This window comes from Sceloporus occidentalis, unplaced genomic scaffold, assembly GCF_023333645.1.
Source record: "Sceloporus occidentalis isolate IW3139 unplaced genomic scaffold, rSceOcc1.0.p SCAF_6, whole genome shotgun sequence".
Taxonomy (NCBI): domain Eukaryota; kingdom Metazoa; phylum Chordata; class Lepidosauria; order Squamata; family Phrynosomatidae; genus Sceloporus; species Sceloporus occidentalis.
Genome location: NW_028316986.1, coordinates 137995511 through 138023220, shown reverse-complemented (window position 1 = coordinate 138023220; position 27710 = coordinate 137995511). Strand labels below are relative to the sequence as shown.

The 27710-nt window shown below is 41.0% G+C and overlaps 1 protein-coding gene across 4 annotated transcripts in view; it reads right to left on the bottom strand.

Annotated features, from left to right (window-relative positions):
* Positions 1 to 10189: 10189 nt before the first annotated feature.
* ARHGEF10 (Rho guanine nucleotide exchange factor 10) overlaps positions 10190 to 27710 on the bottom strand; it is a 132061-nt gene continuing 114540 nt past the window's right edge. For all 4 annotated transcript variants that reach the window (XM_089531073.1, XM_089531075.1, XM_089531076.1 and 1 more), the window contains 2 exons: positions 18014 to 18136; positions 10190 to 14044 (listed from right to left, as the gene is read on the bottom strand). In XM_089531073.1, coding sequence (XP_089387199.1) covers positions 13542 to 14044; positions 18014 to 18136 — 626 coding nt within the window. In that variant the 3' untranslated portion in view covers positions 10190 to 13541. The remainder of the gene's footprint in view (positions 14045 to 18013; positions 18137 to 27710) is intronic.

Sequence of the window (27710 nt, the reverse complement as noted above, 5' to 3'; positions counted from 1 at the left end):
GGAGGCAGGCAGGAAAGGAGGGGAGGCAGGCAGGGAGGCAGGCAGGGAGGCGGGCCCTGCTTGGCTGGGGAGGGGGCTGCTTAAAGCTGGGTCCCCCTTTGGTTAGTCCTCGTCCTCCTCAGAGCAGCCTCAGGTGGGCAGGCAGCAGCCTCTCTCCTCTTGCAAGCGCTCTCTCTCTCTCTGTGTGTGTGTGTAAGAAAGAGAGGGAGGAAGGCGAGTGTGTGTCTGTAGGAAAGAGAAGAGACCCAGCAGCGGAACTGTGTCTGTGTGTGAGAGTCTCTGGAGCTGAAAGAGAAGAAGCCCAGCATTATCCTATGAAGTGTGTCTGTGTCTGTGTATGAGAGAGAGAGAGAGAGAGAGAGATTGAGCGTATGTATGTATGTGTGTGAGAAGTTGGGTGACAGAGCCTGTCTGTGTGAGAAAGTGTGTGTGTGAACGAGAGAGAGAATGAATGAGCCTGTGAGAGAGACTGGGTGTGAGTGTAAGCGAGAGTGTATCTGTGTGAGAAGTTGGGTGGCAGTGTTTGTGAGAAAATGTGTGTGTGTGAAAGAGAGTATGAGTGTGTGAGAGTGTGTTTGAGTGGGAGAGTATGTGTGTGTGAGAGAAGCTGGGTGACAGAGTGTGTGTGTGAGAAAGTGTGTGTAAGAGAGAAGTTGGGTGAGAGTGTGGGTGAGAGAGTGTGATTGGGTGAGAGGGGAAGTGTGTGTATGTGTCTGTGGGCGAGAGAGAGAAGTTGGGTGACAGAGTGGGTAAGAAAGTGTGTGTGTGTGTTTGTGTGTATGTAAGGGGAGGGTGCCAGCTGAGTGTGTGTGACAGACATGGAGAGGGTGGTGGCTGGCTCTCAGTGCTGAGGGAGGCCTCTTTGTTTCCTCCTCCTTTTCCAGGGCATGTCCCAGGCTTCTCTCCAGGAGGAATTCCAAAATGTCCTCCATTTGGGGCAGGACCAAAACACATGGATTTACATTTATATGAATGTATTGAGCTTTTATTTTGTAATGCCCTACGTTTTTTTCCTTGAAGGTCCTCCATTTTGTGGTGCCTTGTCTTCCTTTGCGGTGGTGAGGACATCTGCTCAACCTGACCAGGAGGGGAAAGCCCACTCCCCACCCCTGCACTGCCCTCTTCATCAAGGGGCTCGCTCTGAAACATGCACAAAACCAACAACAATGATACCCAAGAGGTGCAACTAGATTCCTCTCAGTCCTTTTTCAGAGGCAGCTGTTTCCTGGCCTTCTGGCTCCCACCTTTGTTTTCTTTAGTGCACCAGAAAAGCAAATATGGGCAAACCTGTTGTTACCTCTAGTGCCTAATACTAGCAACTTGTCCATCAGCAGCAATCACTATTTCTTTCCAAAGTGTCTTAGCTTGCGAGCAGAGGCTGGTGCACAGTTTACCCTTTCAAGGTAGCATACTGTGTGCCTTCAAGCCCTTTCCATCTTATGGTGACCCTAAGGCGACCCTATCATAGGACTTTCTTGGCAAGTTTCTTCAGCTTCCATCTCCTGAAGCTGAGAGAGTGTGACTTTCCCAAAGTCTCCCTGGAAGTTTACATTGCCCATGCAATTCGAACCCTGATCTCCTGGTCCAACAGTCAAACTAGTACACCATGCTGGCCCTCAAGATGGCAGGAGAAAACAACAGGGGTGGCGGTGGGGGAGAGGTCTTGGAGCAGACTGCCACGAAGCCCCCCATCAGTGCAGGATCCAACTTTGCTTGGAATCAGGCCAGCTAGGCATTGCAGTTCTTTCCCCAGCCCTCTTCATCCCTCTGCCCAACTTACCTTTGCTCATCCAATCTGCAGACTTGCTGGCAAAAGCATCAATGTGTCCCTGGATCCCCAGCCATAAGGCCCGAATGGGAATACGTAACAATGGTTGCAGAACATTTCAGTCTTCCTGGGTTTTCCATCTTGGACCTCAGAATAGCAGTCCTAGTACCAAAAAAACTACAACGGAAGGTTGGACAGAGAAATAGCAGAGTTGGAATATATCAACAAATGGCAGTCCATCAGCAGTGTGGCTGGACAGAAACAATTGTTTCCTGGCACACTTGTTGTTGTGTGCCTTTGGCTAATGGCAAACCTAAGGCGAACCTATAATAGAGTTTTCTTGGCAAGATTTGTTCACAGAAAGTTTACTACTGCCTTCCCTGAGGTTGAGAGTATGTGACTTACCCAAGGTCATGCAGTGGGCTTCATGGCCAAGCAGGGAATCCAACCCCGATCAGCAGAGTCCTAGTCCAACACTCAAACCACTACTCCACACTGGCTCCCCTCCTGGCACACTACACTCATTATAACAATAGTTAACCCCCCAGTCTCATGAGGTCTCTCTTGGCTAGTTCATCATGTCTTCTTTTTGGTTTCCACACTAATTCCCAATACATATTCATATGGTTATCCACTCATCTTGCCTTTGTTCCCCCAATGACCATTGTTAAAACTGAACTTGTCAGCTCATCTCCTCACCCAGAAAGTTTTGCATTCCTATGGACATTCCCACTCACAAACTCTCCCTGGACTTTCTACTGTACCTCATGCATCTGAGGAGTTAGACTCAAATCTATGAAAGTTCATGCTCCCAGCTTCTTTCTCTCTCTGGACTTTTTCACACGGGGACCTATGTGCTTCTATCCTGAAAATGGTTAAAGTGTTGGCATCCCAGAAAAGCAAGCAAATTCGCTAATGCTTATCACACAGAGAGCACAACAAGGGGTTAAAAGCACATTACTCAGGCAAGAAAGGGGGTTGAAAGCAAATTTGGCTTTGTCAGTTTTGCTAGAACTCGGTATAAGGAAACACAACATTTGAACAGTAGCTTTTAAATAATTTTAAATAATTTCCTAAATCCCAGCAGTAAGACCTACCACAGAAAATGTCAAGTTTTAGAGGACAGATCCACATTCGCCTAAAGCACAAATGGGCAAGTGCCAACGGATGCTGGGAGTTGTAGTTCAACAGCATCTATAGGGTCATAACTTCCCATGCTTTAAAACATGCTGCCTAGAACACAACTTCCAGGGTGGGACTTTGCATGGGGATAGATGTTCCTGAACAGGTGCTGTGACAAGGGTAGTTTGAATTTGGCACAGAAACAACTTCAGAGCTGGAACATGGTGGTGTTATGTGCTTTTTGTATCCAATTCCAGACAAGAAGTAAGGTAAAGCATATTGCTAACTTGCAGAGAGCCTCATCACAATATTTGTTTCAGTGTCACCCTCAGTTTCCATTTGTATTCATCATCATCACTGCTGGCATTCCATGTTTCTGGTGATACTGATATCCCTTGATGTGTGTCTTAGGTGTGCTCTTTTGTGCCTGAAAACATAGTAGGCAAACTGTACTGCTCTCCATTTACACATGGGAACAAATGAGGAATGACAACTGACAATAATGGGAATGACATGCCATGGTTGTGGCTATATATGATCCTTGACAGGTAGGCACCAATTAGGAGTAAGATTACAACAGGGATGTTACAGTGTAACAAGAGACAGAAAATGATAATAGGAGTGGCATTGGAACAGCCCTAGCATTACAATAATCTTTGCTTCTAGTAGGTTGTGTTTTGGCCTTCTGTAGACTAGAAGGCTAAAGTAAAACATTAGTTATCAATTACCCATATCCTCCCTCCTTTTTTAAATGTATGACATCTTCTCAAAATGGAACAGAAAAAGAAATTCAATCTTAATATATACTTAATATAATTGTCTTTTTGACCAGCAGGTCTAACAGTTACTGTACAATGGCTTAGACTATCCTCACTTTGGGGTTCAGAGCGATATCTTTACACTGTAGGATCCTGCCCAGTTCCTTCATAGCTGCCCTTCCCATTCCGATTCTTCTAATTTCTTGGCTGCAGTCTCCATTTTGATTAATATTTTATCTAAGATATGAGAATTCCTTGACTGTTTCAATGTCCTTATTATCTAGGATGAATTCTTGTACACCTATTATTTTTGTTTTCGAAATGGTCAACATTAATCCTATCTTGGCACTTTCCTCCTTGACCGTCTGCACTAGTGCTTCCACTAGTTTGTCGGTGTCTGCTGGTAGTATTGTGTTGTCTGCATATCTTAGGCTGCTAATGTTCCTTCCTGCAGTCTTCACTCCTCCTGCCTTTGAGTCCAAGTCTGTGCTGTGAACAATTTTTTCTGCTTGGACAATGTTTTCCGCTTGTCCCGAATACAATTTGGCCTACTTCTATCTTCTCTTTCTAGGACAAGACAGGAGGATGGACACCTATCAGGAGAGACAGCAAATATGCGCTCCAATCACTTTAGACTCCTGGGTGTTTACCTAATGTACAGTGACAACCTATATATGGCTATTCAAAACTAGGTTGCATCAAGTTCCATGGAATTTATTTCCTGGTAAATATATATAGGGCTGCAGTCATGTAGGCTGCTGCCACACTGCAGAGTTAATGCAGTTTGATACCACTGTAACTGTCATGGCTGCATTCTATGGGAATCGTGGGATTTGTAGTTTTATTGTGGCATCAGAGGTCTCTGACAGAGGCGGCTAAATATCTCACAAATCTACAAATCCCATTGCATTGAACCATGACAGTTAATGCAGTGCGAAACTGCATTAATGCCGCTGTCTAGACAAAGCTCTAGTTTGTACATAGAAAACCATCAGCTGAACACCTTTTCACCAGCATTTTTTCCAATGTCTCACAGCATTCTTCTTCTCCTTTCTTTCCTTGTTTTCTCCTTTAAATCTGTTCCAACTTCCCAACAAGAGGACTGAACCATGGCTTGCCGGGGGGGGGGGGGGGGCGGACCTGTAAAGTTATGGTTGCTTTTCTATGCACTCTGATTTTGAACTTTGTCAGACTTAATTTTAGTCACAGATAGGATTTCATGTAACTATTAATTTTTGTTAAGTACAGGTAATAAAAGCAATTTGAAATATTGATTAAACTTTTGTTTATATTAGGAGAACATTATGATTTTAATATAAGGACATGAACATTAGTGTCCACATGCCATGGGTACAGTGAAGCTGCTCATATTAATTACAAATGCTGATGCATTGATATAACAACCATCCAGCCAAAAGAGTATAATTTGAATTATGTAACTTTGGTTTCAATAGGAAAGACCGAAGAGAAGAACACATCACTTTTCTCTGTTGAAATTAATGGAACATTAAAGCAGCTTGCATCTTTCTCTAAATTAGCAGTCCCATTATTTATGAGTTATAGATAACAGCAAAACTTTGTACAAAACCTTGTACTCTAAATGTGATTTAAAGACCTTTTAGCACCACAGAATGCAGACATGGTTGGAATGAATAAGTTTCTCCTTCACACACACAAACGCACAATGTTCAGAGATGGATAACAATGTTTAAGTAGAAAAGATAGGGACAGTACTAGCAGGCTCTGAAAAACCATGAAGTTCGCAGATATATAATTTATTTGGCATGCAGGGGGATCTGAAGGCAGGAGGAGGAGAGCCCATCCATAGAACCTAATAAAACATGAGTGTGATTGTTTTTTGTGGGTTTTTCGGGTATGTGGCCATGTTCTAGAAGAGTTTATTCCTGACGTTTTGCTGTCATCTGTGACTGGCATCTTCAGAGAAGAAGAGCCAGCCACAAAAGCCAGCGAAACGTCAGGAATAAACCCTTCTAGAACATGGCCACATAACCTGAAAAACCCACAAAAAACTATGGATGCTTCACATGAGTGTGATTGTTTGAGGAACGTGATGGAAAACTGGGTGGGAGAGAAATGGAATATGCAGATTTACTATGCAGGATGGTACAGTTGGTTGGCCAAAATATACTGCAAAATATACTGCAACATTTCTACTGATATAAACTGAGCTACAAATTGAATCGTATTCCATACCATCAATGAAGGCAAGTCCATCCACATTCTTGAATATAGGTTTTACTAATGTAATTTTTCTGGATGATGCCTCAGTATATTTAGGCCAGGTGTAGAAGTGCCTGATAGCCACAGTGCAGGATTGTTGTTGTTATGTCTTCAAGCCATTTCCAACTTATGGCAACTCTATGGCAAATCTATCATGGGGTTTTCTTGGCAAGGGTCATTCAGAGTGGGCTTGCCATTGCCTTCCTCTGAAGCTGAGAGAGAGTGTGACTTGCTCAAGGTCACCCAGTGGGTTTCCATGGTTGGGTGGCCCCCATGCTCATAGTCCAGCACTCAAACCACTAAACCACACTGTCTATCCACACCTCAAGATATGAATGTATTAATAACTTTTCCAACACCACAATGGTGATATTCTCCCCAACCCCCATAAAACTAGGACATTCTATGATACTGAAAAATTATCAAGTAAAGCAGGGGAAAAAATCTTGTGGCACCATAAGGGATAAAACCTAAATTTGGTTATTAACCTCAACCAGAAAAGACCCATTGAATCATTTTCTGAATAAACCACCACTTATGTAAACCCCATTGATTCAATAGTACATTCCTGGTTGGAACTAGCAACTGGATTTCAGTGTAACAAATTTACATGTAACAAATTTATTGACTATATGCTTTGACATAATATGTTTGTCTACAAGTTGAAACAGGGCCTTTTCTTTTTTTTGGCAGCAGACTAAAACAGCCACAGCATTGGAAAATGTATTTAACACTTCCTCCATTGATGACTATACTAAATAATACTGTATATATGTTAAAATGTATTAAGATAGATTTAGACAACCAAATTCCTGCCTATCCACTCATGTTCAATTTGCATGGCCAAGAACTGTCTGTATTTTCTTGGCAAGACACCTGTCTTCTCTGATCTTTATAAAATGTATGGATCCATTGGACAAGATTTTGCCATTTGTATACCTCCACACTGGGAGGAGGAGGTTGAACTTTGAATAGCTACTAAAGTACAGAAAAGGTAAGGAGTTGTGTGTGTGAGAGAGAGAGTGATAATTTTACTCTGCTGGGATTTCTAGGGCACTGACAGATTAATGGCTGTAATGTACAAGCCATTTATTCTGCTGTGTTTAGGAGTACTGCAAAAGGACTGCCAGAAAGCAGCTTTTGAATAAGTGGCATATATGGGTCAAACTCCATTTAGCAGAGGTAAAAAGTCTGGATGAAACTGGGATGGGAATAATGTGGCCCTGTGACTATTGTTGGGACTGTAACTGTCATTTCCCCTTGTCACTGGTTGCCCTCGCTAAGAGTGATAGGAATTGCAGTCTAATAAGAGCTGCAAGGCAATGTATTCCTCATTCTGTGTAAAAGATTTCACTCTTATAACTGAAACTCTGTTACAAGGCAGTTTTGAAAGCTGAATGCATTCTTTCAAAACCATCTACCTCAAAGCTTGTTCTACTTCCTCTTCCCCTTTCCTCTTGATCCATGATCTCTTTTCAGCATTGCTGTGTTAAGCACAAGCCTGGCATCAGTTCTGGGGAGCCTACCAAGGGTGAGAAATTATGGGAGTTATAAGCCTGAAACTTCTGGAAGACTCCATTTTCCACATCTGCAGTAGACTTCAGGAAATTTTTCTGGAGAAGAGTGTTCCTTTCTGGAACTCCCTAATATATATTTCAACCCACCAGCCAACCGTGGCTGGAATCCTTAGAATGTACTTTTTATGTATGGGGAAAGCCAGTGTATTAATCACACTTCTTCTACAGCAGTGATTCTACAGCGGCTGAAAGATTCAGGGAGGATGGGAGCGAAAGGGGGCAGCAGGGGGTTTTTCAGTCAAAGTATTGGTGTGCAAGAAAGACAAGGGGAATCACCTGCCCTTTAGGACCATGGTGGGGATGAGGGTTGCATGAAACATGTTTTCAGGGTCCCTTAAAACCACCATAATCAGCCTTATTGAGCACATCATACGATGGTGCCTCCCACTCTTTGCCTGCCGCTTTGAGCTCTCCCTTAGCCACATCTTTCACTAGTAGTAGTGGTAGCAGTTGGGAAGCTTGTGAGGCTTGGGTGCACTGCAGGACATTGCTTCTGTTGCTCAGAGCAGTGCCATTTTGGGACAGACGGATTGACTGGAGCAAGAAGTTAGAGCATGTGGCGGTGGGGAAGGACAGCAAAAAAGGAGCTTTTAATTTGGAAGCCTGCTTAAGCTTGCTGAGCTTTGCTGAGACTTGGCTGGCAGGTAGGAGCAGCATTGCTACTCTTGCTTTCTTTCACCAGACAGCCCAAGTGAAGAGGTGGCAAAAGAAACAATGTTGGTGTATGTGTGTTGTTGTTTTTTGGGGGGGCACACTTGAAGCAATGTGGGGAAGACATGTCTCTGGAGAAGGAGGAGGAGAAGTATCTGGGTTGATTCTTGGAAGGAGTCCTTCACCTTGGAGTAGCTACTGTAATTAAATTATTCACCTTTCCCCATCCACACTAATCCCCAGTCCAGAGCACATGGCCTCTGTAAACCCACTACAAAAACACACTGGCTAGTTCCCTCTCCACTCCAATGAAGACAGACTGAGACTCCTTCCTTGCTAGGGAGAAGCATCTCCCTTTCCATTTGGTCACCTTGGGAGCAGCAACTAGGCAGCCAGCTGAGCAGTGACCAGGAGGTTTCTTGTCCACATTGACCTTCCCTGGAAGGGTGATATAGGTGAGAGGCTTCTCAGTTGCTGGTCAGCTGCTCAGTTGCTGCTCCCAGGGTGACTGGGAGCAAAGGGAGCAGCAAACGAGCAGTCAGTTGAGCAACACCCAAGAAGCCGCTTGATCAGGCTGGCCATTGCTGCAAGGCTGGCATAGGCCTGCGGCTTCTCAGTTGCTGCTCAGTCAGTTTCTCAGTTGCTCTTCCAGAGGTGACTGGGTACAAAGGGAGCAGCAACTGAGATTGATTGTTTTAATTTACAGTAGACCTACTATCAAGAAATAAGCATGTTGGGGGGTTGTCCCCCAAGAAAAGGGGCAGTAGCTAGAAAAGGTTTGGAGAACACTTGTCCTACAGTATAAACAAGTTACTGCTCTAGGACAGGGGTGGGGAACCTATGGCCCTCTAGGCTCTGATGAACTACCATTCCCATCATGCCCTACCACCAGGCTCATGAGGGCTTGGTTATAGCTCTTCCCTTTATGGTGATGCTACATACAGTGTCACCATAAGAGGAGGAGTTACAACCAAGCCCTCATGAGCCTGGTTAAAACTTCCTTCAGTTTGGCTGGTGGTGACGCATGATAGGAATGGTAGTTCATCAGAGACTGGAGGGCCATAGGTTGCCCACCCCTGCTCTAGGGAATCCCCCTTCTGCTCTTTGAAATGCTGTTTGAAGAGGACAGTCCCACATTTTTCCTGTATGGGCCCTATGTTCCATTCCTTCTCTTGTGGCTTAATAGCCATTACATAGTGCTGTGAAAACATCCAAACACACATGGATGTACTTGTCCCAACACCTCATGAAGTTAGGCTTGCTGGGAACATGTAATGGGGCTTTCACTGTAGCCGGCATCTTGACTGCAGAACTCCTTATCCAAGGAAGTTAGGCTAGCCCCATCTCTTTTAAGTTTCCAGCAGGCAGCCAAAAGAGTGCTCTTCCACATGGCATTCAGTGTTTCAAACCACTATGTTAACTATTTCAAAACTGGATTCTAGGATTGTTTTTGGACTACTTTTAGGAGCTTTTTAAAGAGTATTTTAATATGTTTTTAAAAAATCTTTTTTATCTTTGTATTATTTTAATTGGTTTTTATTTGTTCACCAACTTGGGAGCCCTTATAAGATGGATACATATTAGCCATGCCTTGCCATCTGCCAGGTGATCAATCCCATTTTGATAGCCCCAGGTTCAAAGAATACTGATGGGATGTATGGGGCCTGATTAACTGCAATTAATAGGCTTTCCAACTACACCAATGTTTTGAGAAATAGTTATGAATTTATTAGGGTTGCAATCCAGAACTAGGATGGGCTCTCTTGCAACATCATTCTGCACCTAGTAATGGGAACCAGAGCACTTCCATGATTTCTAAGCAATTTTGAGTAGTTTACCAATACACACCAATGTATTAAGGTGTCATCAGACCTGATATAAAGTTATTAGTTTATTAATATTAATATACTGGAATTCCTGTTCAGTTCCATTTATGGAGAGTCCTTTTGAGGACATTTACAGCCAGAACACTACAACTTATGGAGAGTCCTTTTGTAGGCTTACAACTAATAAAATGAGGAAAAAAATTAACATGTTTTGAGGACTTGTTTATTCACAGTTTTATTTAATAAATGTTTTGCTGAGTTTGTTGTGGGACATACACATACATTTTTATGGCTCAGAGTATAATGCATATACTGTTAGATGTTAGAAAATACTGAATGCAATGTAGTGGTTGCACAACTTCCCCTTCTTCCTATTTTTTTCTCTCTTCATTTTTTCAAGTGGAGTCACACACACACAAAATCTGTTCCTCCTAGCAACAGATATATATATACCTCTGTTTGTAGACTCTAAAAGTACATTATTATTGGCTTCCATCAAACATTATTTGCAATATAGTACCATTTTGCTGTATTTTACAAAGCAAATATTGTATCTTGCACTTAGTAATTTGTTAGTATTTTAATCTATACCTACATACAGTTTTATAAGATACTTTAAAGCTCTTTTTTGCTATAACATCTAGCAGCGTATACACAGAATCTCTATCAGCAGAACATAATGGGTGGGATCCAAAGAGAGGCAATGACATATTATAAACCAGTTCTAAAAGGTTCTCCCATTTCTAAAGCTATTCCCTATAGGGAAAACATTGCAGGCAGAGGACTCTGTTTAGGATAGACAACTCCAAACCCCCCAAAATCAGAAAGTTAGTTTTGTTTTTTTGGATCCACCTGGTGAATGATAATGAAGCTACTCAGAGCAGGAAATATAATGAGCTACATAAAGCTTTGAGGTATGCAACTATGGCATCTACATGCCAAATGTTACAATAAATGACAAATGCAAGTGAATCCACTTATTATTTATGTCAGTCCATTGGTTTTTCAAATAGTATGCAACCATGCATATTTAATTGATTGGTTTTAGGGATGAGTGGCCTTGTCCACATTCTGTACAATGCTGAGGAATGTGCGGCCCTCCAACTGTTATTGCACTTCAGCTCTAGCCAGCATAGCCAATGATAAGACAGCATAACCAGCTTCCTATCCTGGCAGTTGCAGTCCAACAACATCTACAGAGCCACATGTTCCCTTTCCCTGAAATAATGTGTTCACCTAATTCATATGAAAACCGTTTACAGCAAGGCAAAAGCAGCAGTCAAACGTAAAGAATTATTCTGACTAGATTTGGAATTAGTTGGATATCATTAAGAACTGGCTGGTCAAGTTGAGACATGAGGTAACCTATTTATTCTTAGCTTTCATAGAAGCCCAATATTCTTTTTATTGACTATTGGACCCAAGACTCAGTTGGGTGTTACTTACTTCAGATCCACATTTACAGAGACTGATTCAGAAAAGGGGCAGGATTTAATTTTTTTTAAAAAGAAAGGGGGCAGGATTTGAAGCTTTTTCTGATGCTGCTAATATAAAAAACCCCAAAATAAACTGGAGCTAGAAATACTTGTCAACCTTTTACAAATCATTTAGTGATCATGTAATAGACCTTCTACTTTATCTCCAGTAAAATCAACTCTAATTTTTCTCTTGTCAAACTGATTATGTGCCCTGACCTGCTACATGACACTCTTAACCTACATAACTCTAGGGTTGAATCCAGACTAGGTCATCCTTGATATCATTTAAATGATGTGCCATTGGTTTCTCTGGATCTACTTAACGTTTGACCAAATCTAGACTCAGTCTTATAGGTACACTTAACAGTAACTGGCCATAATACATCCTTCCATTTTAAAGCTTCCCACTGGGATTCCCCTTACAACAATGCATAAAAGAATTAAACTAGATCTCTGAGTGGTCCAACATCACTTATATGATCCAGCTACTGCTTGTGAATCTACTATTATAATTGGTTTAGCAATTTACTTGCAGCTTCTGAAACTTTAAACTCTCAGACATTCTCCCTCATACAGTGAAATGGATCAAAACAATGTTGTGGTTTTTACCAACTCAGATCTACCCAGTAAAGTGGCCAGCTAAAGAAGGTAACATGGAGTGGTATGAATACAGCTGAGCACTTGTCTCATTCTCACCTAGGCTCCAAGAGCCCTATAGGTTGCAAAGTCCCACGCTGCCTGTAGTTATAGGCTGCAAGCTGTTACAATTTCTCCTGTCAGTAACAGCAAATTGGAAACTGCTTTATTACCTTCAACTAAATCCTAGGTATGCGCAGAGGGTTTTGAAATGGAGTGTATAGTATAAATACAACTCATTACAAATGTGACACATCACACTCTCATCACTGAAATCCGCCTGGAAATGTACATCATAGCATACTTCTTTCCATATACTGTATATTAGGCAGTGTGTTTTGCCTGTACTGATAGCAAAAGTGCATATCAGTTGATTCCCAATTAAAGCCTGCCTTAATATGGTGAACTGTCAGCAGGTATTGATGTTTTGTATAGTGTTGTATTCTTATGGAGAGGTTACAGTTTCTTTCTATTAAATATCTGTTCATTTTGCATTTCTTTCTGTATGATTTTCCCACCCCCAACCCAATGTTATTCAGAACATACACTGTATGCTCTGTCCATAAATGGGGTACATTCCATTGCCAGCAACAAAATGTACTACACTCAAATGAGCACCAGAACATGAACTACTATCTGTAGTTACTAAACTGATCCTTCAGTGTAGGTATTTCCCCAGCTGTTGGGAATGACCAAATTGTTAACCTACCCATTCCACAAGGTCTCTTAATAAGTAAAAGGTGTAAAACATTTGTTTCATGTTTCACATCTTAAACATTTATTTTCTGTTAACATTGATTTTTAAATACTAAATATTAAAATTAGTATTAACTGTTCACTTTAAAGGGTATAAACCTAAAGCAGTATATGAACAAGCTTAATTTCTTTTCTGTTTTCTAACCCTCCCTTGAGGCAATATATTACAAATGTATCTATACACCTTGGAGTTAATCTAACAGACTACACACAAATAATTATTGCTCAAAAATATTTGGTAAAATGAACAGCATGTGAATTATATTGCATTGTAGGTAGGCATTATTTAAGAGACATCATTGGAATGCTGTTTGATCCTTGCTTCATTTTGTGTTCTGCAAGCCATAAACTGAAAATTAAATAAAGGCAAAATGGTAAAAACAAACAAACAAACAAACAAACCAAACAAAACCAATCCACCAAACCCCAACCAACCATTGGAAATAATCCCCTCCTTCCATTACAGTGCTTCTGTTTAGAGTTAAACATCTTCAAACACAGTTCTGAATTAGATTTCTTAGGGTATCTGTAGGTGCCTTAAGCAAACAAACCCACAGAGTTCAGCAAAATCTAGTCTTATAAGTAGAGCTTCACAATCAACACTTAACTCAGAACTCATATTGAGATGGCGGCATCAGAATTCTCTTCTGAAGAAAGTTCACTCTAATGGGTTTAGCCTTCTAAAACTAAAACAGATGTCTTTTGGAGAGTCACAGGGTTTCATGGTTTTAGATCTTTAACAGTGGAATCTGCCAAACCATCACAGATGAAACCAGTTCATCGGGACGCTGCTGCTTTGACTTCTTGTTCACTCTTCTGTGTCCTTGTCCTCCAGAGATGACTAAGACAGAGATAGCTTTCCCTTCTTTGAATCGACGTTTTTTACCCTGGTTAAGAGAGACTTCTTTCAAAAGCTCATAGACAGCACTCTCCTCAGGCCTATGTTCAGTTGTGTTGGATCCATGAGACAATGTTAGAGACCCAGAAGATGAAGACAAGTCACTTTTTTGAGCAATGGATCCTACAGAACCTCCTAGCCAAACAGCACTGTCACTTGGGTTGCTTTGAGTAGAGCTCGGCCTCTCACTGGGAACAACGCTCTTTTCATCATCATCTTTCAGTCCTGAATGTGGATGCCTTGGTTTGTTTTTGCTTCGCTTGCTTGTCACAGAGGCCATGACAAGGAACTTAACAGGGCCATTGTGTGCATGGTAAGAGACCATTCCTCTTCCTGCAGTTAAATGAGATGAAGAAAATAATTAATAGTCTGTTAGCCAGAAAAGGTTGAGTTGCAGTGGCTGGAATATACAAAGGGGCAGCAGCCACGCTCCCTAAAGGTCGAGGAGTCCAATCACCACCCACTTCTGCCATTGGAAGGAGTGAAGAGAAGCATCTTTCCCTCACTCATTCCAAAGGCAGAGGATGTGGCAGCCATGCTCCCCGGAGGTGGGGAAACGCCCTTTGAAATGAGTGAGCACAGGTGATGTAGCAGGGTCTCAAAGGATCTTGTGCTCATTTGTTCCAAAGGCAGAAGTGGGTGGCTGCTGTTAAATATTAAGAATGAAGGTGTGTATGTGTGTGTGTGGGGTGGGGGGGAAGATATTTGCAGTTTTCACATTTTTGCAGAGGTCCTGAGCCCCTTACTCCTACAAATTTGTAGGTTCAACTGTAATAGGGAAATGAAAAATGGGTGAGGCATGACACTTGTAAATGTATTCTAAACTAATAGACACAATTGGTTCTGTATCATCCACCAGGAAACAAATATATGCACAGGTGCAACCCAGAGAGATCATAGGCCAATCTATCCCTGCTCTGGGATGGGTGATGTTTGGAATGACGAGTTCCCCATCTCACCCGCCTTTCACTTCTACAAGCCTGAACACAATTTAAAAACAGAATTCTTGTTAGTTTGGATATTATTTCATTAGGTTTTCTTCTATTTAACTGGCAGCTATGCAGCACTGAACAAAGACCTGGCTAAGTTAACTCAGTCTTTGTATACTGTTAGGTTAACATGGATACTGTTAGATTAGCATGGGTTCAGCAACCATTTCTCTTGCTGAGGAATTATCGCTGACATGGGGAAACTCTATGACTTAGATCCAAAAGCTGCATTCTGCAGATGGAAAGTTTTCTCACACAAATTCCAGCTCAATTTGAGGGGGTTATTCTCCTTCCACCTAAACAACGGCCTACCCTAATCAGAAGATTTTACAAACCTATGAGTAGCATTCTGGAAAGGGAAGGCTGCTCTGGAAGAATGGGGAGGGAATGTCTGCTTCTACACAGCTTAGGCTGGCTCTATTCATCTGATGTCTGGATTGAAGCCAGTGTGATGATCTACTCAGTGAGAATGGCAAGTGGAATCAACCTCATCACCCCAATACTAGTTTTGGATTGCAATCCATAGCAGGTGTTTGCTACAGTTCTTTGTTACTTTGAACTAAATAGACTTCTGCTGATTAGTGGACCCCTGTTGCCTATACTCTACATTTTTGCAGATTATCTTACAACTCATGCCAAACAAGGGGTTTCTGTGTTTTTGGTTCTCATTCCATATTTTCTGATCTTTCCCTGCTGCTACCCTTCCTTCCTGCTCACCTACCCCTGGGTCTACATATGGAAAAACAATGACTACGCTGCACCTCTTCAGACAGCAGCTGGGCCATGCTATTTTTGAATGCTCTTCTCCATTAAAAAAAAAACAGAAACAAACAAACCACAGCAAATAGAAATGCCCCTTTCCTTCTGAGCTATTTTTCTAACTATGTTTTTAATATAGGGAGGCATCAACTTTTGACCATCCACTTCAGTCCGAAATAGCAGAATTGATATTATTCCTAAATCCTCTCCCAGGACTAATGCAGATGAATAATAACAGATTTAAAAAGTTCTCAAAACCAATAAAATGTATACTGAAGTTACCTTTTGACTTTAGAACAAATAATAAATAATTAGAGCATGCAGAGCTGATGCTGACATACAGTTCATACTTTGTTCTCTGTTTTCACAATATCATGAGTAAAGGAATCAGATGACTCGTTTTAGTTGGCATGGTCACTGTTTTAACATTACTAGCTGCCTCCATAGTTCTTGTTTTAAATTCATCTTATTCTACACTTTGTTGCATATTTACTTGTTAGTGTTGGCAACAATGAAATGGAATTTAAACCTTACTGGACAAGCCAGATGAAAGCTTCAAAATTCAGGAACTGGAAGCAGTGGCATTTCTTTTGTAAAGTATATAATTATTGTGGTATTCTAAAATAAAAATTGTGGGATTTCAAACTATTTATTTTCCTGTTAACCCATTTACCTATTAACATGTGGATTTACTTATGCTAATTTACCTATTACCTATGCAATTTACCTATTAGCCTATTAACATCTAGACTAGTCTTTAAAAGTAGTTGATTTGTTTAACAATACCATCCTTGAAAAACAATGCAGAGTTGTTTAAGTTTTATTATTGTTAACTACCATCAAGTGGACTTTCAACTTATGGCAACTCTATGAGTCTAAGAGCCTTATTGCACAGGCCTGACTGGAACTGTACAAAAGGGGCTGGGAAGGGAACAGAACGAGTGAGGGACACATTTTACCGTTCCCAGAACACCACCGCAAGTCCCTATTCCGTTCCCCATCCGTTCCCCATTTGTCCCAGAGGAGGAGTTTTTGAAAACTGTTCTGAACAGTTCTCAAAAATCTCTTCCGTTGGGACAGATGGGAACGGATCAGAATGGGGACTTCTTGTGGGCAGTAAAATGTGTCCCTCACTCATTCCATTACCTTCCCGGCCCCTTTTGTACCGTTTCAGGAGCCTTGTGCGATAAGGCGTTAAGTCAAGTCACCCTGTTATCAACAGCCCTACTCAGGTCTTGCAAATTCAGAGCCTTGGCTTTCCAGAAGAAAGCGAAGGAAGAAAGTTCAAAGACATTAAAGAAAACAAAGAAATAATGACCACAGATGATTTATACAACTTTAAAGAAGACAATAAAGACATTAAGATAGTCAAAGATTTTCTAAACCTTGGCTCAGTCATTAATCAAACTGGAGACTGCAGTCAAGAAACCAGAAGAAGAAGGCTGCTGCTGAACTGCAGAATTAATGAAGTTTGACTCCATTTTAACTGCCTTGGCTCAATGCGGTGCAATTCTGGGAATCATCATTTGTTGTGGCAACAGAGCTGACTGAGAGAGAAGGATAAATGTCTCACAGAACTACAATTTCCAAAATTCCATTACATTGAGCCATGGAAATTAAAGTGGTGTAAAACTGCATTAATTCTGCAGCTTAGGTGCAGCCTAGGACTTGGCAGTGCAGCTATAAAGGAACTAGATTACATCCTCAAATGTAAAGATGTATCATTGACTATCCAAGTCAAGATTGTCCATGCCATTGCTCCTTACATTAAAAGCTTAAACAATATAAGCGCTTCAGATTTAGAAGTTTATGAGCTATTTAAAAGGACCCTCTGATTGTTTATCAAATATACAATACATAATTACTAACAGGCCCTCAAAGTTTCATTTTATATTTATGAAATATATATCTGTATATATCAGATCATTCAGACCAGGGTTTCTCATTAAAATCAAATTACAGTCATCCCTCCTACCTTGCAGATCTGAGATCCATGATCTTGAATATCCGAGAGGGGGGGGACATGCACTATTTTCAATGGTGTGTGCACATGGGGCCGTGCCCCATTCAAACCTATGGGACTTGAATATGCACGAGGCTCCATTTTCGTGGGGGCCCCCCTCTGGAACAGATCCCCCATGAAAATGGAGGGTCAACTGTATTCCTTTCTAGCAATTCCTAACAAGCAAAGAAAGTCTTAATATATACAAGAACATCCTTATAAGTAAAAATTTCCTCACAGAGGTCAGTCAGAAAGAACAACCTCATGTGGACAGAGAAATGTCCATGTCTGGCTGCCTACTCCATTAAAGAAGCTGCAGAAATCCCATTTGCTACATAAAAGTAGCTTAACCTTGGTAGGCTTATGTCTTAACAAGCAGATCAGAAAAGTGTGGGAGAGCTACAGTTTATAAAGGTCTTTTAAGCAAGAAACAGCAGCACCAAGGAGTTACAATTATACAGTATCACATCAATTGCTGCACATTTGTTTAAACAACAGTCAGTATAGGTCACTTTCTCTTCATTTTTACTAGAGCTCTAACATTCTACTCACCAGTTACTTTTGGAATTCCTTGCAAACGAGGAACTGGCAGCGCTACTATAATCCCCAGATTTGTTCCAACCAGCAATAAGCCATGGCATACCAGGAGGCTGGTTACAGACACACGCTGCTGTCCTGCAAGATTTAGAAACCAAAGATTTACTCCCCCATCATGAGCTCTGCAGTTGTAAAAGTTGACCCTGTTGCAAAGCAGACTACTTAATTAAAAGGATGGATCAGATGTTTTTTCCTTTTCTTTTAAACATAAAAACAATAAATCAACATTGCTAATTAACAGATCAAGTGATCACAGCATGCAACACAATAAAACGTGAGAATAAAGAGTACTTACCCTGACCTCCTTCACAAATAATGGCCCTGTGTGTGTTCAAGCTGTCTGTCAATTTATGGCAACCCCATGAATTTCATAGGGTTTTTTTAGGCAAGGAATACTGAGAGGTGGTTTTGCCAGTTCCTTCCACTGAAATATAGCCTACAGCACCTGGTATTCATTCGCAGTATCCCATCCAAGTACAAACGAGGACTGACCCTGCTTAGCTTCAAAAATCAGACAGGATCTGGTGCCTTTAGGGCAGAGGTTCTCAATCTTTTTGACTTGGGAACCCTTATTTCTATGGTGGAGCCTCTAAGAAGTCTACCCTATGTCTTACAAGTTAATGGTGTTTCATTTCATATCATTCAATTTTTATTTCTTTCATTTTCCTGGAGATGCAGCAGAGTACCTGGGAAGTGCACACAGAGCCATAAGGGCTTCTTCGAGCACAGGTTGGGAACCCCTGCTTTAGGGTACTTAGGCCCTATAGGATTCGCTTATTACTATTTCCAATTTCCCCTTCATGCCTACCCTTATATTCAAAATTGGTACTCCAGTATAGGATATGTTAAAGGATGCAATGGTTTAGTGGTTAAGACATCAGTTCCGATGATCAGAAGACCAGAAGGTTGGCAGTTCAAGGCCCAACTGCTGCCTGATGGGAAAGCTCCTGTCACTAGTCCCAGCTTCTGCCAACCTAACAGTTTGAAAGCATGCAAATGCAAGTAGATAAATAGGTACCACTTTGGTGGGAAGGTAACAGCGTTTGGTGCAGTTATGCTGGCCACATGACCACCACAGCAGTCCTTGGACAACACTGGCTCTTTGGCTTAGAAACAGAGATGAGCACCACCCCCTACAGTCAGTTATGACTACATTCACGTTAAGGGACTACCTTTACCTTCATAGGTTATATTATCTACTAGATGATTCATTGGTTCAGTCCCTCTGCTATCCATTTATTAATTGCAGTGTTATAGAGTTCTGTTAATGTGTGGGTTTCCTACAACTGTATAATTCTGAAGAAAGGTCTTTAACAAAGAGGGAGTAAGAGAGCCTCACTGATTCCCACACAGCTTTAGAGACAGTATTTTAGCTGCAGAGCTGTTTTTAACCTTTCCCCATTGCACTGTGCAATGGTGAACCTGTTTTGCTTAATGGAATTTGTGGAGCTTTTTTTTTATTCTTGCTTCTGCTTAAGAGTATTGCATGAATAAGGCATCCTTTCAGTTTGTGCTTAAAGGAAATTACTTATGTGAATGCTAAGGAAGGCTATTAAAATGTATGATCAGACAGTTATGAAAGGGATGTACTGGCTCTTTAAATTGTTGAATGCCCATGTGCTCTGTCAAAACTGATCAGAGAGGCAGCCTTGAAAGAGACTGAAATGTCTGCTCTTCCAGCCAAAAGGTGAATGACACTAAGATGATCACAGCTGGAAAGAAGTGGAAGACATCTGTCAGGGGAAGGTCACTAGGCCTCTCAAACAATGCCAGAAGCTCTGGCCCACAGTTGTTTGTGAAAGTCAAAATATACAGACATGTATGGAGAAAATATTTTCATAAGAAAAATAAGACTTAAAAGTGTTGATGCCAGGTGCAAAGATGATGAGGAGGAGGAGGAGGAAACTCTGAGGGGAAGCCTATTATTATTTCAATCATATGGAAATTATTTATACTGACTTTATTACAAACATAATCATATAATTTGAAGCTGATGTGTGTCTAGCCAAAGTCTATTTCCCAGTGGAAGGGGTCAAAAGCAGTGCATAGACCCAAGTTTTATGAACAGTCATGATACTATAGTAATAACTATGGATTGGGCAACTGCAGCTTTTCAGAAGTGTTTTACCCATAGTTCCTATCAGCCTCAATACAGTTAATGGTGAGGGATTATGGGAGATGCAGTCCAAAAACATCTGGAGTGCAAGAGTTGGCCATCCATGATTGTATTTTCTCTTTCTCCCAAATTAGTATTTCCTATATGGAAGGGCAGGCTGGGGTAATATGAGATCCAAATGCAAGTGACTGTGAAACAGTGAGAGGGCATAAAAGGAAAACACAGTCACTTGCAATATAGGAAACAATATGGCTCAAGATGAGGACCTGCAAATTCCTGCTCCCTTGCTTTTTTTGAACAAAGGAGCATGCTTCAAAATGAATATGGAAGCCATATGGTAGGTAATTGCTTCCTTCTTCTAAATTTAAGGATTAAGTTACTCAGATAAATCAGATGATCAGTTATAGTAAAGTTTTTCCTCTCTGAAGCTGCAGTCCTGTGTGCCATTAAGTAAATAAAACCAATATGTTCAAGCATCATATATCATGACAGATCCATAATTTAACCTCTCAATAGATTTGTTGGGACCCCCTCCATGAAATACTGCTGTGGGGTCTTTAACTGGTTCCTTAATCAAATTCATATAGTCTGCTCAACCTGTTTTAACTACAGGTGAAGTAAAAAGGTACCTCTGCCTTTATCCATTACAAGACAAATGGTAGCTGAGGATGAACATTTTATTTGGGGAAATTGGCACAAAGAGAAAGAGCAGTCATCCCCTCTTCCTAACAGATGTGTTATAGATGTGGGCAGCATACACATTCTACCAGAGCTGCGTGGAGGGAGGGATTAGAGGTGATTTATGCACAATGGAGGCACACAGACATTCTGTCACACATTTTGTCATTGTGTGAAGAAGCCAACTTTGCATATAGATCTATTTATGCAGGGTTTCTTTACACTAGGGAGTGAAGGAATTCTGATTATCTCAGGATCTGCCTTTGCATGGAGGATTTGCATATTTGTATATCAGGCCTATTTTTTTTTCAGTATCTGAATACAGTGGGACCTTGGTATCCACAGACTTGCCATCCACGAATTTAAGCATCTGCGGACGGTAAGCCCCTATTGTCCCCAATGGCAGCATGTGCATGTAGCCGCACTGGCACTAGTGACAGCCCCCACTGACCCCAGTGGTGGTACGTGGACATGACAGTGCCACCCTTGGGGACAATGAGACTTCACCTGAAATCCTGTTGTCTCTAATGGCAGCATGGTCAGTTACATGTGCCACCACTGGGGACAATGGGACACGGTCCCATGGAGTTTGGTATCCGCGGGGGTGGAGGTGTGTCCGGAACAGATTCATCATGGATATCGAGTACAGCATCATAATCCCCTCATTCATTGCATGAATGTATGAATGGGAATCATGTGTGACCACTCATTCCAAATTACTGAGAAGTCAAACTATGGTTCTCCCTCCCATCTAGAATGCAGTTTGTTACCATAATTTAGTGAGTACAAATAAATAAAATGCTGAGCAGTTCTGCACTTGCATCTTCCAAGCTAGACATGTTCTACAGTAAAACATAGTGCAGAGTTGGACACAGGGTGATGCCAATGCTATTTTTGAAATCTCTGCTCCTGAAAGCTATCTAGATTGCCCTTTTTCTAGCAGAAAAGGGGAATGTCTTTTCCTGGAAGCAGGGCTCTCTCTGCATAGTTATAGATCAAAACAAAATAAAAATATCAATCTTTCAAAACCAAGAGTGGATTTCCAGCCACTTTCTGGCTTTTTTGGCAGTCTGTGTAGCTTCTGGAGGGCATCGGGTCAGAAAATTGGCCCCTAGGCCCACCAACATTGCCCAACAGTACTACAGAAAAACAATGTGGAATTACTTAAAATATCCACATGGATAACCTGGTGTGGGATGTGACTATACATGGAAAACCAAAACATTTCTAGGGGTATTTTTGTTTTGTTTTGGTAGGAGGAAGTAATCTTGTTAATCTGTCTCTCAAAAGATCAGACCTTGCATATGAGGCATGGGCAAACTCACTGTCTTTAGTAAGGATGGCATGAGATGTGGAGGCCTCTAATAAAGCTAGCAGAACAGTATTCCTGTATATGTTTGTGTGGTTCCTTCCAGTAGCAGCACAGGGCAAACTTCCAGCTACTTCTGCAGTCACTACCACTTTATTGTTTTAGACTCACAGTTTAGTTACCAGGAATTCCTAGCACTGTGGCTATGAAAGTCAGCTCTTTGGACTGTAGACCATAATTGTAGCTGTGCACTTGAATGCCAAACTGCTTGTTTTCACAGTATGTCTGGTAGCAACCTTTCTCCCTTGCCAATGAGCTGCTTGATTATAAAATTTCAATGCTGCTACATAGTCTTTACAACAAATATCATTCATAACAGAACTGAAGGCACAACCGACATTAGAAGTTAAGTTGTTAGTCAGCCTGGCCTCACTACCATTTGCCTGAGCCATTGCCAAACAGCTGATCCCCTTTACATCATTTTCTCATCAGTTTGTTTTGTTTGTTGGGAGAGAATAGCTTGTAATAGTTCATTGTCTAGCTCCTCTGCAGCATAATTCAGCACAACACATACACAGTTAATAATCAGAGTTTACATGGTAAATCTATCTCCCTTGTTCAAACGGTTGGTGGTCTAAGATAGCCATTTCACCTTCTCCGTGAGGTTTTTTGGCAGGAGTCAGATTACAGCAACCCTAAGGCTGAAGTTGGAATCGTGCAGCCTTGCAAAAATTACTGGACCACATGCTTCACCATTACCAGTGCTGGCCAGAGCAGATTGTAGTTGGCACACATGATTTCCAACCCTCACGTAAAGCACAGAAGCTGTGCTTCCCCTCAGCTGCCAAATAAATGAAATCAAAATCACAGACACACCTATATTAAAAACGTGCTGTCTTTACTGTCTTCTTTCTACAATGCTTGAGCAAATTTGTGTTGATCATTAGCATTTGGAAACAGAGTTGTGGCCAGCCATGGGAAGCCAGAAACTACAGAAACATCTAACTGGTGGTTTGTATCACTCAAATAACATTGTTTCCACATGTGAAAATTGCAAACAATTATTCAGGAATCTAACATTTTGAACATAGGAGGTGTGCTTGGGAATAAACAATTGGAAGTGAGGTCAAACGGAAATCCCCTGCTCTTCAGTGATGGAATAGTTGGAAAATGAGGAAACACCTGTTTGGGATGTGAACATTTAAAGCACGTAATAAATGCAAGATGATACAGCACAAGATTATTTAGATGGACTTTTCCAGGTAAGTATATACTACTAGAAAGTGTTCAGCTTTGCAAAATTTCTTTCTGTTTGCTGTTTTCAGAAAGAATTCCTGAGAAATTCAGTATATAATAATCCAAAATTTATAATCCATACCCTCCAATATTTCACAGATGAAACTTGGACACAGGAGGCCAAGCAATATCAGAATGGGGTTGAGATGGCAGAAGTTATTACTTAGAAGGAACACACGAGTCAAGAGGCTGCAGCAGTTTGCTTTTGCCCGAGTCTACTGTGAAAGGTAGAATTCCAATTTCTTCTTTCCTCTCCTCTCTGCTCAGTTAATTGGATATGTACTATTTCTGCACTTTGAACTCAGTTTACAGCATCTTAAATAAGCTGAGGAGAAAGGGGGGAAAGCGGGAAGAAGAGAGAGACACTGGGGCATTTTAAAAGGTAGCTGAAAAAAGTGGGACAGCAGAAGATCAGCTGGGACTATCCCTTTTAATTTGGGACAGTTGAAAGGCTTGACAATCAGCTCTGAAGAATAAACTAACCTACCCTGGCATTCAAATAGAGAAAAACAGGAATACAACCTTTAAAGAATCATAACATACAAGATGTTTATATTATTGCCTTAATGGCTATTATTCAGACTACTGGAAATAAGGAACATTCTGATCATAAAATGCTCTAAAATAATACTTTACAACAGAGAGTCTTGACCATCATATTATTGCAATTTATCACATATTTCAAGTATTCAGGGTATTTCACATATATTACAATATAAGAAAAATCACATCTGATATAATGTTACCCAGTGAATTGCTGCAGTTGAACAAGGGATTTCCAAGTTCACATCTCTCTACATTCAGATATCTTAGACTTATTTTTAAAAGTGTGGGAGTGGGGCAGGGGCAGGACTCAACAATGGCCCAGACTGTTATTAATTTTACTTGCTTACAGGTACTTGCAAGGGGAAGGCAAATTAATTTTCCTATCTATTACCACCACTTAACATCCTTAAACAAGAAGATTCTTAGATGTACCACGTGTACACAGTAGTGCCCTCCATGTGTTCAGTGCAGCTTACCTCCAAAGTAAGTACAGACAGACAGATGGCAGACAGCCTTGGTTGTTCGTAGAAGTACTCACCAACAATCACTCTCTTAAAAGATTTTGTGCACTTGATCATTTAGCACACTTCTGGCATATATTTCCTGAGAGGGGGCATCAACAATGTAGGAGACTTAGGGCCAAAGCACATTGCAGAAATAATCCAGTTTGAGAGTGCTTTAACTGCCCTGGCTCAGTGTTAAGGAATTATGGGAACTGTAGTTTCTTGTAGTACCAGAACTCTCTGACACAGAAGGCTACATCTCTCACAAATCTACAGTTCCCAGCACTCCCTAGCATTAGGTCAGGACAGATAAAGCGGTCTCAAACTGGATTATTTCTGCAATGTGTTTTGGCCTAGTGGTCCAATTTCTCCAGATCATGGGGCAGGGGTGGGCTCAGTGTCTCAGCGTAGTTTAGGCAGACTCAAGCTCCACATGCTCCTCCTCCCCATTCCAGGGTCTGTGTCTGTATTAACACTACCACGCCTTATGTCATTTATTGTTATCTAGGAGCCAAATCAAATTGTTTCTTCTAATTCTAGAGCATCAATTTATCAGTATCACCACAGGTTACAAATTTATTTAGATGACAATCTTAGCATTTCATAGTTTCATTTTCTGCATTGCCAAATTAACAGAAAACCCTGTTTCATTTTCCTTGCTAAAGGAAACCTCCAGCATCACCCAATTTCACAATGCACAGATCTCTAGGAGTTTATCAAATGGGAAGAATTTCTCTTAAATTCGAATGAAAAGAAAGTGGGGCCAGAACACATTCACTTAAAGTCGCTAGTTTAGCACAATTACGTGAATGCACATTGCATTCGAACTGGCTCCCCACTGCCTGAAAATAGCATGCCATTGCCCCAATTTGTGTGTGGCAGTCTATCACACAATAACATGAAACCACATGATTGCGTTCAGACTGACTTCCCATTGCCCGAATTTGCGTGTGGCGGTCTATCACGCAGTAAAGTTAAACCCCATGATTGCGTTCAGATTGCCATCAGATTATACTTCCAATTCCCCTTGTCAGATAAACTCCTCTGTGTTCGATAACTTTGCTCAAATCTACCCTCTCCTTTAGGAAAAAAAAAATAAAGTGGATATTTAGAAAGAGAGAGTATGTTACAAGGCAGTATTATTGTACTGCTTTTCTTTTCCCTAGTGAGGAAATGTTTACCTATCTCCCCCTCAGTCTCCAGGAAACACATGTGTCCTACTACAAGACAGAGAGTGGAAATTATTCTTTGTTACATAGGTAAGCTGTCACCAGGAACAATTTCTTAAGAGCCAGCAGAATTATTGTGAAATTATGTGAGTTTTATCAAACTTCTCTGACAAAGGAAAAAATGATTGGCTTTAGAATATAGCACAGTATATGCAAATGTATTTCATCAAACAATACAAATTTACATGGATTTATGAAAGTCCACAGTGTGAACTGTAAGACAAATTCTTACAGATCATCTTAGGCTCCTTGGATGAAGCAAAATGGCATGAGAGAAGGTGTCAGATTAACTCCATTGTAGAACTGTATAATCTTGTCTGCTGCCCCATGGTTTCAAGCTTACCAATTGGGCAAACAGCCAAATTATGCATTACCAACTCAGTTCATTCACTGGACTTCCCCATCCCTTTAAACCACCACACTTGTGTTCAGCACTATCATTACAAAAACACATGATCAACAGATATGATAACAGAAGCAGAGATTTACAAAGTTGTAACAAATCATTAAACCAGAACAGGTCTTTTTATTATTATTTGGTAAGAACAGATATTATATTGCTGTTTTTGTTGTTGTGTGCCATCAAATCATTTCCAATTTATGGCAACTCTAGGGTGACCCTATTATGCAGTTTTCTTGGCAAATTTCTTCAGAGGGGGGTTGTCATTGCCATCCTCTGAGGCTGAGAAAATGAGACATGCCCAAGGTCACCCCAATAGGTTTATATGGCTGAGCTGGGATTCGAGCCTTGATCTCCAGTCGTAGTCCAGCGTTCAAACCACTACACCATGCTGGCTCCCATTATATTATTGGGTGTCAAAATTTATTTTGTAAAAGTATCTCTAGACGTCTACAAGATGAACAACCTGGGACAGTGACTGTAATATTGTTGGTATTATTAATTAATCCCCCTCCCACAAACAACCACCACCACCTTTTCCACAAGACTGGAACACAAAATGGCTTACAAACTAAAACAATCATAATTAAAAAGTAAAAAAAAAATCAACATTAAAACAAAATTAAACTATTAAGAACATATTTAAAACAAAACCTTGAAAGGGATAAAAAGCAGTTAATACGGTACAATACACTCTTAAATCTTTGCCTACCAATGGAAGCACAGCACTTTTCAGCCTCCCTAGGGAAGGAGTTCCTGAGCCTAGGAGCAGCCACTGAGGAGGTCCTATCTTGTATTCCCACCAATCATATGTGGGAGGCTGGTGGGACTGAAAGAAGAGTCTCTCCTGAAGATCTTGGGGTCATGATAACCTCATACAGGAAGACACAGTCTGTCAGATAGCCTGGACAAAAGCTGTAAGGAGCCCTGGTGGTGCAGTGGTTAAATGCCCATACTGCAGCCATTCACTCTAAACCACAAGTTTGTGAGTTCAAGACCAGCAAAAGGGCTCAAGCTTGACTCAGGCTTGCATCCTTCCAAGGTTGCTAAAATGTGTACCAAGATTGCTGGGAGCAAATTAGCTTACAATTGTAAACCACTCAGACACTGCTTAGGCGGTATGAAGCGGTATATAAATGAAGTTTGTATAAATGCTTCTTAGGTAAGTCATAGCCAATACAGTGGGCCCTTGGTATCCACTGGGGTTTGGTTCCAAGACCTCCTGTGGAAACCAAAATCCATGGATGCTCAATTTCCATTAAATACAATGGCACAATAAAACGATGTCCCTTATATAAAATGTCAAAATTAAGGCTTGCGTTTTGAAATTTATATAATTTTAAAATATTTTCAAGCTGTGGACAGTTGAATCCATGGATTAAAAATCTGTGGATACGGAGAGCTGACTGTACGTTTAATTGTGCCTGAAAACAGGCCAGGGGGCATTTGAGCTGTCGCAACAAGGGAATTGTATGATCCTTGTAATCACATGGCAAATTGTTGCCACATTTGATCTAAAATATGGTCCATTAAGGAGAACTATAACCCCAAGAAACAGTCTAAACCAGTGGTCCC